Genomic DNA, 12,238 nt, shown 5'->3' on the forward strand with positions numbered 1-12,238 from the left:
CTTTGCGTTTGTCCCCTGCGCATTGGTGGCGGGGAATAAGCCGGGCTTCCGGTTCCGGAAAACAATTACTRTGGAGCTGTTCAAAAAACCACGGCATTTTCAGCCAAATGTAAAAATATGTTGCAAAAATAGCGCCAGCGGGGCTGCGTGTGGAGAGGCCAGGCAGGCCGTGAGGTGCCTCGGCAAAGGCCGTGTCCGTGGGAGGAGGGGCGGGACAGATCCCGAGCCGGCGGGCCAAGGCTCTCTCTGCCCGAACCGTCGCTCTCTCTGGCCGGGCCGTGTCCCTCGGAGCAGGGTGGGTAGATCTGCCCGAGCCGTGTCCCTGGAGCAGGGTGGGTACATCTCCCGAGCCGGCGGGCCGTGCCACGCTCAGCCCGAGCCGTGTCCCTGGAGCAGGGTGGGTAAATCTGCCCGAGCCGTGTCCCTCGGAGCAGGGTGGGCAGATCTGCCCGAGCCGTGTCCCTGGAGCAGGGTGGGTAGATCTGCCCGAGCCGTGTCCCTGGAGCAGGGTGGGTACATCTCCCGAGCCCCCGGGCCGTGGCACGTTCTGCCCGAGCCGTGTCCCTCGGAGCAGGGTGGGCAGATCTGCCCGAGCCGTGTCCCTGGGAGCAGGGTGGGTAGATCTGCCCGAGCCGTGTCCCTGGAGCAGGGTGCACAGGCACCCGGGCCCGCCGTGGCGGTGCCGCGCCTGCGCCCCGCGCTCCCTCAGCCGCGGTGCCGCTGACGCGGCGGGGGCGGTGCTGCGGCCGCGGGGCCCCGCTGGGAGCGCGCTGAGGGCTCCGGGTGGCGGCACCCGCGGACCTCCCGTCCCCGCGGCACCGTCCTGCCAGGAGAAGCGGCACCTCGTCAGCCGGCGCCCGTGGCAGGGGGAGGAAGGGCTCGCCGAGCCGCCGCCGGGCTGAGGCGCTCGCTACCTGGCCGCCCAGTCCGGGCCGTGGTCGGCGGCGCCTCGCCCGCAGCTCCCGGAGCCCGCAGAGCCTTCAGCCGGCCCTTGGAAGGGCCCGGCCCTCTGGCCGAGGTGGGTGCTGAGCCCAGGCAGGGGCTGGGAGGGATGCGCCCAGAGTCCTGTTCCTCTCTCTTGTAACCCGATCCTTTTCTCTGAATATGGAAAAACGCCTCTTGGTTAGCTTTTTCCTGCCGTATTATGTTTTACATTGCTGCACACGGGAGTTTTACTACTCTTGTTTTCTTTATTAATGTCTTTCAGTGCAGCTTCTTGGTCAATCAGTTTGTTCTGCCTGGTGCTCTCTATTGCCTCTGCAAATCTGGCTCATCAACTGCACAACTTTTTCACCCCTGTTGTCAGTTAAATAGGGGTTTTAACTTAATTAAAGCTTGTAGCAGATAAAGTGCAAGTGTATAGGCTTTTATTTTTAAATTCTATTTTGAAAGCGATACTAAGAGTTTGAGGATTGAACTAGCCAAACACTTGTGATTGTTGCCTTTTTTGTTTCACTGTGATCATCCTTTCAGTGTCAGGTTTTCCCTGGATGTTACCAAATGTRTGGATTGGCAAGTGTCTTTTATGTTACACTGTGGGGTTTTTTTAGTAAATATTTCAGTGATCCATTTACTTTCCAAATCGTTGTAGGGCCCACATGGATACTTTGCTAGTAATACAACAGTCATGACTTGGTATCCCTGAAATACTATAAACTTGTGAAAAGGTGTTAGATTTTACAATTTTTTTAAGTTTTCATTATGTTCTCCATATTATATATGTGGGAACTACGTATATATTGAACTATTTAATAAAATTCATGCTTTTGGGGAAGGAAGAAATTACCAGATGTATTCCTCTTCAGTAGTTAAACTATAATAAATCACCATTTGGATATGTAAGCAAGGTTTTATCAGATCTCAAATAAGACTTAAGTCAGCAAATTGTCTGACTTAAAGCAGTATGAATGATGAATGTGGTATTTAAGTCTCAGTTTAAATTGAACTGCCCAGTTTTTCATGGAGTTTTGTTCCTGAATAGATAATACTTGTTTGTGCTGTCTTAGTGTCAGCTAATTTGAAATCATATACTCAGTATTGCAGAGAAAGAAAGCATGGCAAGCATTGCTGTTCAAAAGAAAGAAGTCACTAGAGATCTAGATCACTGTGATATTCCATACTATGTTTCTGAATTTGTGGAAAGAGAAGTTGGAAATGATTATGATTCCCTGAGGAAGCTACCCAGCCTGATTGAAAAACTATCTGAAAACAAAAAACAGTTAGAAGAACAGGTAAGCATCTTTTTTTTTTCCTTCTTCTGAAGATGCTGTATGACTGATTAAGCATATGAAACTAAATGAAATGTATTGGTATCTCAAGTGGTACTGTTCTACACCGTGCTGTGTTTTTATGTCTGCCTTAATGCTTCTCTGTCAATGTAGGTACTTACAGTTTCATCAGAAGTCCCTAAAAGGATTCAGAATGCCTTAAAGAATGCAGAAGATTCTAAAAAGTCTCTGAGTCAACTTCTAGAGAGAGAAACTGTTCTGTCTGAGTCCATCAGTAGCCACTTGCTGAAAGCTCAGCCGTGTATGGAGGATCTCAATGTKCTGATGGGTGAGGTAGAAGAGATCGAACGACACCTGGCCTACCTCAAATGGATTTCTCGGATAGAAGAGCTGAGGTAAAGTTTCTGACTACTGTATATATGTTCTGAAACTGATAACCTGGTTTATCCCATTAKTAAAATATTTTAAATTAAGTTTTATCTCTTTCAAGATACAAATTATTATTTTCTGTTATTGTTAATGAATATTTGCCCTTGACTTTTTTGTGTTTTACAGTGATAGCATTCAGCAATATCTCATGACCAAYAATGTTCCAGAGGCAGCCAGTAGTCTAGCATTAATGGCAGAACTGGATATTAAACTTCAGGAGTCGTCTTGTTCTCATCTTCTTGCTTTTGTGAGATCCACTGTTAAATTCTGGCATAAAATCCTTAAGGACAAATTGACAAGGTGAGAGAGATACCATGACTCCCTCGTCTTCTCGTTGTACTGTAAGTTCATGTCAAAGTGCTTCTGTTGTGTTGCAGTGACTTTGAGGAGGTGCTGACACAGCTCCGCTGGCCCTTTGTGGGGCCACCTCAGTCCCAGGCATTTGGCCTGGCTGCACCAGCCAACGCTCCTGATGTGTACAACAACTTGGAGATGCTGTTCTGTCAGCTTCTGAAACTGCAAACTTCGTATCCTTTTAAATTGTTGTGGTGCATTTTAGCAAGAATAAAAACCGTTAGAGATGTCCATTCTCAAGGAGAATTATTTAAAATATTGTTCTTCCTAAAGACAGATTTTTTGTTTCTTTGTATTAACATTAAAATATTGTTGGGGTTTTGGGGGTATTTTTGGTTTTTTGTCATTTAGAAAATGCCGAGTGCCCAAGTTGTCCTGTTTGGCAGTAGCAACATTTTCACTCCAGCTCATCAGATCCAGTGCTCTCATGGTAGCTGACAGTTCAGGTTTCATGCAGATCAGGCCTTACACTATTTGGTACCATTACCCATGCATTTTAATGAAAAAATGGTGATGTGTGTTTTATTAGATACAGTTAATGTTTTTCCTTTTTATAGCCTTATGTGAAATCAGCTTTAATCACTTTAATATGTCCCACCCCAGAAGGAAAAGAGGGAAAATCATAGATACGTGTCTTAGAAGGAGACTGCAAAAAAGGGGAGACTGCAGGAGGGTTTCCAATGTGCTGCAAATATTGTCTGCCTTTGAGGTTTCTCAGAAGGCACTGCTACTCATTCTGTCCCTGATTTTTGTTAATTAAATAATTCACAAAAAATTAATTAAAATTAAAGCTCAACTAAGCCTTTTTCTGTGTGTGTGTGTGTGTGTGTGTGTATGTGTGTGTGTGTGTGTGTGTGTGTGCATGTGCGTGTGATTGGCTGGCCATTGTACATAAACCTGCATTGGTAACGATTTTGGTTTTGCAGAGTGGCTCACTTAAATCCATTACATGAAAATGGGAAATCATGTGTTGCATTTGTTAATCCCAGCTGTCTTTSCCCTCATTTAACAAATAAGTATGTTTCTTGGACAGCCACTGTGTTTGTTTCTGACCATGGTGGTTTGCTGGGTTCATATATGTTTCTTAAATCAAACTGACTTAAGGGACTTGTATTGTCATTGAATAAATAATCCCTAAAGGTCTGAGTTATATTAAATATTACATAAAGTGGAATATTTTGAGTATCTTTTATATTTGAGGAATTGAATTGTTTTCATGATACTGCCTTCAGTAAATGGTGTAGAACTAAACTGTGTTCGTTTTTCTAAGCCCGTTCTATTGAAATGATGATGTTGGGGTAATTCAACATTTAAGTCCATCCTTGACTGTCAAACTTAGAGATGAGCTGTTAACCAAACCTAAACAACTGCCAGAAAAGTACCCTTTACCCCCTTCACCACCAATTGTCCTTCCAATACAGATCATGCTGAATCCTCTTCAGAAAAGATTCAAGTATCATTTCACTGGAAATAAACAAACCAATGTTCTGAGCAAGGTATGGGAGAAAGCAKTTTGACATTTCTAAATTGCTTTGTAAGCAACAGATAGAATGTTTTAATTGTGTTTTAATTGTACAGCTTTCACACTTTCTGAAATTAGGAGTCTTCAAAACTGTGCAGTTCTGGTGCCTACATAAGTGTGGACAGATATCAAGTAGCACTTGGAGACCTTTCCAAGGCACATGCATTTTCTCTGGGCAAGGCAATATTTTTTGCTTGCCCAGATCCTTCATAAAGCATTATTACAATCTTAATCTGATTCCCATCAGTTCACAAGTTTTGATTAATTTCTTCTGTCTTGTTGCAAATGGTTTTGCATTGTTTTGTATTTCTTGAGCTCAARGGCTGTGATTTTTGGCATTGTGTTTTGCTACCTTCATGTAACTGAAAATGTTGGGTTCTGCGGTTAGTATATGAAATGTGATGAAACTAAAGGCACTGTTGAATAATTCTTTTCTTTTAATGGGTTGAATTAAATTTTAATTGACATAAAACGAGGAATGCCCAGTTTACCAGTTGGAAACTATCTCACTTTTTGTGTGAATTGCCTTCAAAGGCTGAGGATTTTTATCTGAGAATTAYGACTGGAATGGGCTTCATTGCATTAATGCCATTGTATTACATCTGGAGGAGAGTTTGAGAGCTGTTTTCTAATAGTCCAGTTGCACAAGTCTGCTTGGGATCACTGCCTTGTGTAAATCTMAATACATTTGCAATCTTGATAGATGCTACCACAGAGCTTTTTAAAATACTGTTGTGTGTGTTAGTGGGAAAAAGGTGTTTAGATATGAACAAAAACTGTATAAAAAAGAAAAGAAAACCTTAAAAGATTAAGAAAAGTTTACTGGTAATCTAGTGTCACATCAGAGAGATATTTCAACAGGGCCCTGCTGAAATTTGGGTTGGTTTGGTGTTTTCTGTAGCTTGGTTGGTTGGTTGGTTGGTTGGTTTTTTGTTTGTGGGGGTTTTTTTTCGTTTTTGTTTGTTTCTTGTTTGGATTTTTTTTTCCTTTATTAAATAATTACTTGGATAATGCAATAAAGCAAATACCAGTGTAAAATATTTGAAAGACAGCAACCTGGACAGAGTTRCAATTATTTCAGAGGACAGGCTCAGGGTTTACAATGACCTTGGCCAGTTGGGGAAGGAGTGTCAAAAAAACCCAACAACCCAAGCATGAYAAAATGAATGAGACAAGTGAAAATGAATACAGAGGTGAGAAACAGGCACATAAAATGTGAGTGCACCTCAGCAGTAGGTCCTTTGGCTGTTGGGAGTGAGGAAAATGGGAACTGCTCCCAGTTGCACTAACACTGAAAGAAGTGTTCATCAAAACCTGCAGCCCATATTTTTGGTGTGTAAACTGAAAAAGCTTAAAGACATTAAAATGTGAAATGAAAAGATGWTAGATTCCCCACTTCTAGGGGTAAGGTGGGGCTGAGGTTAGATACAATAAGAGCAGAGCTTTTCTCAGGAGTGTATCCTTTTTGTTGTACCAAGAAATAAATGCCACAGAGGAGAACAGGATACAAAGCAGAAAAAAGGCTCTCATGAGTGAAAAAGCAGTAGAGAAAGGGGAAATAAAAATGGAGCTTTTGCTTTAGAAACACAATATTTAGTACATTTAAGACAATGAAAATCTGAAAATAYTTCTCTGATAATGCTTTTGTATAAATGAAAGCTAAGTAAAACAGAGTAAAAGACTTGTGTGACTTGAGATCAAGAAAAGGGAGAGTGGTATTTTTAGAAATTTGTCCTAAAATACTAGTAGCAGTTGAATAAATGTTGTTTGGATGCATTTAATAATTTCTTTTCTTTTTTAAATAAGCCTGAGTGGTATTTAACGCAAGTACTTATGTGGATTGGAAATCATTCAAAGTTCCTTGATGACAAAATCCAGCCAATACTGGACAAGGCCGGATCTTCGGTGAATGCTGGGGTAAGCAATTAAATTGTTTTATAAATGTGAATATAAATATCTAAGTCAACTTCTGGTAGATAYTTGTGTAAGCCCATTTCCACTGAAATCTGCACATGGTGAGATTTAATCCAGGAGCAGTTAGTTGTGTACATGTTTGCRCATGTCAGTACTTCCTATCTCTGACATTCAGTTTTGTTTCCTTTCCAAAGCTTGAATTCTCTCGTGCTCTAGTAATGCTGATTTTGGAGAAGTTGGCTGCTGATATTCCGTGCCTGTTGTATGATGATACACTATTTTGTCACCTTGTGGATGAGGTACTTCTGTTTGAGAGAGAGTTATACAGTGTTCATGGTTATCTCAGCAGCTTTCCCAGYTGCATGCACATTCTGTCAGAAGAATCCTGCTTCCAAAGGTGGCTTACAGTGGAAAAAAAATGTAAGACTYCCAGTGGCTTTTGTTGGCCTTTATTTTGCACAACCAGAGTATGTGTCTACTTACACAGCTACCCTTCTCAAATAGGATAAGTCATTTTGACTGGGCTACTACCAAAAACATATGTATTTTTATACTCTGTAATTATTCTGAATAAAAATTCATTAGGCCTCARCAGTGCTTCTGTATTTTGTAGGACTCTTTCCTCTAAGCTATATGGAATCAGGCGGGATTAATTTTAGACAAATGTTAGGTGTGTGTGGACAGAGATGGACTTTAAATTGAAATAAGGGTGAGGTATTAGTTTTTGAGTAATGAAGAAGAAATACATTGGAAGGGACAAACCAGCTATTAAAAAACAAAAAGAACCCCCAGTCAATTCTGATACTTGAAACAAAAAGAACCCCCAGTCAATTCTGATGTTTAACTCTTTTAACAGCATTGCAAGTACTGATACATTGAAGCTGGTTTTGTATGAAACCAGTTGTCAGTAGGTTTCATTATCTGAAAATGCAATATTTATAACTTAAWATATTGAGATAAGGCTTTTATGTTAATATATTTTGGAGAGACTTTTGTTACAATTTTTTTTTAATTAAAAACTTACAAGTTTTGTGCATCTCAGTTGCTCTTCAGAAAATGGACTCTATGCTTTCATCAGAGGCTGCATGGATATCACAGTACAAAGATATCACTGATGTAGATGAAATGAAAGTTCCRGACTGTGCTGAAACATTTATGACTCTCTTGTTAGTTATAACAGGTAATTATATCTGTGGGCATTACTCTTGTTTGTAATGAATAGTAAAAAATCTTCATCTAGCAGAGTTCTTTACTAAATATTYACTGTCTGCAGTAGTCAGCAAATAATGTTGCAAAGTTGTGATGTTTGCAGTTTAATAAAAGCTTCCTTTTTGTATTTTGGACACTAACTTCCACGTATAATCTTGAGCTAGTGACACGTCTGCAAAATAATAATTAAAAGTATACATTGGTATTTACCATATTCTCTCATATGTGGCAGAATATTTAGAAGCTATTGAATAACTTCTCCTTTTTTGCAATGGAACATAAGAGCAAGTGTGTTTTATATACATACTTAATTGCATCTTCAGTGGCTTTGCTTTTCTCTGTGAGGACGCTTTAGGGGCCACTCTGGAGGGTGTGGTGTAGCCATGCTTCAGGTTRTAACCATTGCTTCAGATGTTAAAATACAAACTGCTTGTGGAGTCAGGACGGGGAAGAAAGCACTTTCTTTCATGTTTAGCTTTTGCATGAGCAGTTTCTCTGAAATCACTGAAATATCAGGTGTTGTGAATACTGGCATTTAAATACTGACTATATGATATTCTCATAGGCATGAAGTGGTACAGTAAGATGCTGTAATCTTTCTTCTTGAAAAGCTTTTATTCAGTGTTGGAAAGCCTAAAAACATTTTACTGATGTCTTTCCAGACAGGTATAAGAATCTTCCAACAGCTTCCAGAAAACTACAGTTCCTGGGCCTACAGAAGGAGTTGGTTGATGATTTCAGGATACGATTAACTCAAGTCATGAAGGAAGAGACAAGAGCTTCCTTAGGATTCCGATACTGTGCAATCCTTAATGCTGTTAACTATATAGCAACAGTGYTGGCAGACTGGGCTGACAATGTAGTAAGTAATTATTCTTTAGGAAAAAAAAGATTTAAAAATGGACTTTGGGTGTTTGTTTCATAGCAAATAGTTTATTTTCAGCACTTTTTAGGTGTATTCAGAAAATTTAATTACTGAAAAGGTAGAAAGACATAAATTCTGATTTAGTAAAAGATAAATAAATAAGGACAGGTTGCTGTTTGAGGCCTAAGCTGCTAATTACAAACTTCCTAGGGAAATGCAGAGAGCCTGGAGAATGGAATAATCTGGAGACCAAAAAAAGTAGTTTCTTTTACATGCTTTTTATTGTAAAAAAATTTGAATTGAGTTTGGAGATCTCTGACCAGAGCAACAGCCTTTGCCCAGTGCTTGAACTCCTCCYACGGCAGGAGAGCTTAGAGAAATCCAGTGTGTGTATCTGTGTTGCAACACAGTTCAGGTGTGGCCCAGAAAGGCCACTCACTGATAACTGGAATTGGTGACTGCTGTACAGCAGCCTGGTGGCAGCATRGCCATAGTGCAGAATTTCAGCATTTCTATGGCTATTGGTGCTGAAAGTCAAAAAATCTGTTACACATAGAGTGTGCAGAATAAGGTATTTTGTGTRCTATTGATTTGGCAGCCTCCAAATCCTAACTGTCTTCACAGGAATCTGTGGCTCTTGCAGGGGATAATCTTGACTTGATAGGACAGCAGCCTTTATGTTGTATAACTGCATCTACTACASGGTCTTGATCTGCTTAAAAGCAAAGCCAAGAAGCTGCTTCCACAATGTCACATTAAACTCAATAAACACAATGAATTTTCATGCTGTTGTCATCACAGCAAATTTATGACTCAATGAATAATCATTTCTAAAAAATTACAATTAAAKTTTACTTTTGCAAGTCTTTAAGAGGTCAAGGTAGGGTTTTTAAAAAGTATGCTGCTGTTAATCTTAAAATATCTTTTCAGTATTTCTTTAGATCTGTTCCCTTTAYCTATCTGCTGTTGTATCTGAAACCTCTATCAATTCCACCGCTAGAATTAAGCCACCATGTTTTGTTTTTCACTAAAGGGAAAGATAAAGTGTTTTTAAAATCTTAAATTTTTAATTTTATAGATGTGCCAGGAGAGGGTTTTCTAGAACTGTGCCTAATGTACCAATGAAAAGTTCAAGTGATAAGATTWTTTTTTGTGGTGTTCCTCTCTGGCTTTGTTTGCGTAGTTCTTCCTGCAGCTGCAGCAGGCCGAGCTGGAGGTTCGTGCAGAAAGTGACACCGTGAGCCAGCTCCAGCTGGGACAGCTGGCGTCCATGGAGAGCTCTGTCTTTGATGACATGATCAACCTCCTGGAGCGCCTGAAGCAYGACATGCTGACGCGACAAGTAGATCATGTCTTCAGAGAGGTCAAAGATGCTGCAAAGCTGTACAAAAAAGAGAGGTGATTCTGTTTGTTTAATCTCTTACCATATTACARCRTTATTTCCTGTTAAAAATATTAAGKTAAGTAAAGGCAARAATAGATAATAAGCAATATTTTTTTTCCTGCAGGGTAGTAAGGTCTGGAAAATTCTCTCCTTACCGTAGGRCCATTATYATGCTAYGTTTTCTAAAGTTCCACAGTTAGTGGATGCATTACTTAAAAATCTTAGGAAAAAATTTGGATCRCTCTAGTTTTCTATTTTGAACAGGAATTAMTTTCTTCTTAGTAATAWTAATGATTTTATGCAAAATGACCTGTCATGACTGTTCTCTCTTTACAGACTCMTAGGGCTTCTTGAATATTTTCCCCTGAGTAGAATTTCTGAAGTACTTCATAAAAGGAATAGAACTAAATGATTTCCTGATTAAATGGGATTCCCTAGAATGACATGCTCAGAGATTTATAACTAAAGCATGAGTTTAATATTAAATGAAATTCAAACATAGCATTAGACTCATAACTTTTAGATTAGAAATGGGAAAGAACTGTCTCTGAAACATTGTAAATGGGTAAGACTTTYTTTTAAAGCATAATTTTAACTTCAGTTGTTGTAATATGAATAATTTTGTTCTAATGACTTCAGTGCAATGGTTTCTTTCAGGTGGTTGTCTTTACCCTCTCAAGCAGAGCAAGCAGTGATGTCTTTGTCAAGCACGGCATGCCCAATGTTGCAGACGCTGCGAGACCGTTTGCTACAACTGGAGCAGCAGCTCTGCCACTCACTATTCAAAATTTTCTGGCAAATRCTTGCAGAGAAAGTGGATCAGTACATCTATCAGGAAGTGGGTATCAGTGTGACCTGTGCAATGCCATGTAGGTGTCAGTGACTGGCTTGAACAGTAGGTGCACCTCTTTGTGTTTGTAGATCATTATGGCRAATCATTTCAATGAAGGAGGAGCAGCACAACTCCAGTTTGACATGAGTCGGAATTTGTTCCCTTTATTTTCACACTACTGCAAGAGGCCAGAAAACTACTTCAAGCAGTAAGTAGTTTTTTTATCTTCAAAAGTGAGTATCCAGAGAAATACAAGTTTTTTACTTAAGAGCAAGATTTTTTTCGTAGTTAGTTTTGATCCACACTTTAAATGTGTGGAGCATTCATACTTCTGATGTTTTCAACTATGAAAGTTGATTCTGTCTGTGTACTCACTGTGGCAAGTGTCCTTAAGTATTTTGTGCAGTCAGGATGTCTAGGTAGATTAATTTATGTAGGGAATATTAAGTAGCACAAACCTCTGAAACTAGTCAAAGATACAGTCACAACACAACAAACTTTGTTAGAAGAATGACTACTTTGAACTGCKTTCCTGCTCTGGATTGCCTTGTTACGTAGCAACCTAGTTGGTGTCATGGATGAAAAGCTGCTCCTTTCTTTGTAGCAACCTAGTGGTGTCATGGATGAGAAGCTGCTCTTTTCTTTGTGGTTAGTCTTTTTCRTGTAGCCCACTCTGTCTCCTAAGGAGTCCAGCATTGAATTCCTTGGCTAATTGGGGCAGAAATCTGAATGTTTTTAAACCAATATGGAGCATAGAAGTTTTTTTTTTGTTACGCTTAAATTTCTGCTGCTTACATTAATCCAAGTAACTTTTCCTCTAGCATAAAAGAAGCCTGCATTATCCTGAACCTGAATATTGGCTCTGCCTTGCTTCTGAAGGATGTCCTACAGTCAGCTTCAGAAAATGAACCATTAAAGCCAAGCCAGCCATCTGCAACAGCAGCACTAAATGAACTTGGAGTTTATAAACTGGSTCAAAGGGATGTTGAGATTCTTCTCAATTTGAGAGCTAGTTGGCCAAATACAGGAAAATAAAGATTTCTTCACAAATGGTTAATGACTTGRTCTAGATTACTTATTCCAAGCAAAATCAAATTAAATATCTTGTAATAATACTGCTTTCATTTCTATATGCTGAGAGATTGCTTTAATCTAATTTACACCTTACTCTGTACAGTTAAAAAAATTCAAGATGCCACTGACTTGGTGTTGAACTATGCTGATCTTACTTTCCATGGCCACCTTGCAATTGCATTTGGAAGCTAAAACTGTGTTCTTCTCTAATGAATAGTCTGCCTTGTCAGTGTTTGCTGTATCATTGTGAGGAATACAGACTATTTACAATGTAAATACATTTTTGTACAACATGGGCTTCTGTAAAGCCTTCAGTTAAACACAGATGTTTTACATCTCCAAGTCCCAGGTAATGGATGTTCTCTATTAAAATGTACATAATCACAATGCAGAAGGAATGACTATGTCACTGTTTCCGTCAAACAAA

The 12,238-nt window shown here is 39.7% G+C and overlaps 1 protein-coding gene across 1 annotated transcript; it reads left to right on the plus strand.

Annotated features, from left to right (window-relative positions):
* The first annotated feature begins 910 nt into the window (after positions 1-910).
* Positions 911-12,199, plus strand: RINT1 (RAD50 interactor 1). Its single transcript, XM_057364515.1, has 14 exons — positions 911-1,018; positions 2,036-2,231; positions 2,382-2,623; positions 2,784-2,957; positions 3,035-3,184; positions 4,351-4,507; positions 6,340-6,450; positions 6,642-6,867; positions 7,490-7,627; positions 8,319-8,518; positions 9,705-9,919; positions 10,563-10,743; positions 10,827-10,945; positions 11,559-12,199. Exons 2-14 carry the CDS (start codon positions 2,055-2,057, stop codon positions 11,770-11,772), a joined length of 2,304 nt encoding a protein of 767 aa, XP_057220498.1. The 5' UTR covers positions 911-1,018; positions 2,036-2,054; the 3' UTR covers positions 11,773-12,199.
* The last annotated feature ends 39 nt before the right edge of the window (positions 12,200-12,238 follow it).

This window comes from Malurus melanocephalus, unplaced genomic scaffold (genome assembly GCF_030028575.1).
Source record: "Malurus melanocephalus ecotype Western Australia unplaced genomic scaffold, MMel_1.1 scaffold_39, whole genome shotgun sequence".
Classification (NCBI taxonomy): Eukaryota; Metazoa; Chordata; class Aves; order Passeriformes; family Maluridae; genus Malurus; species Malurus melanocephalus.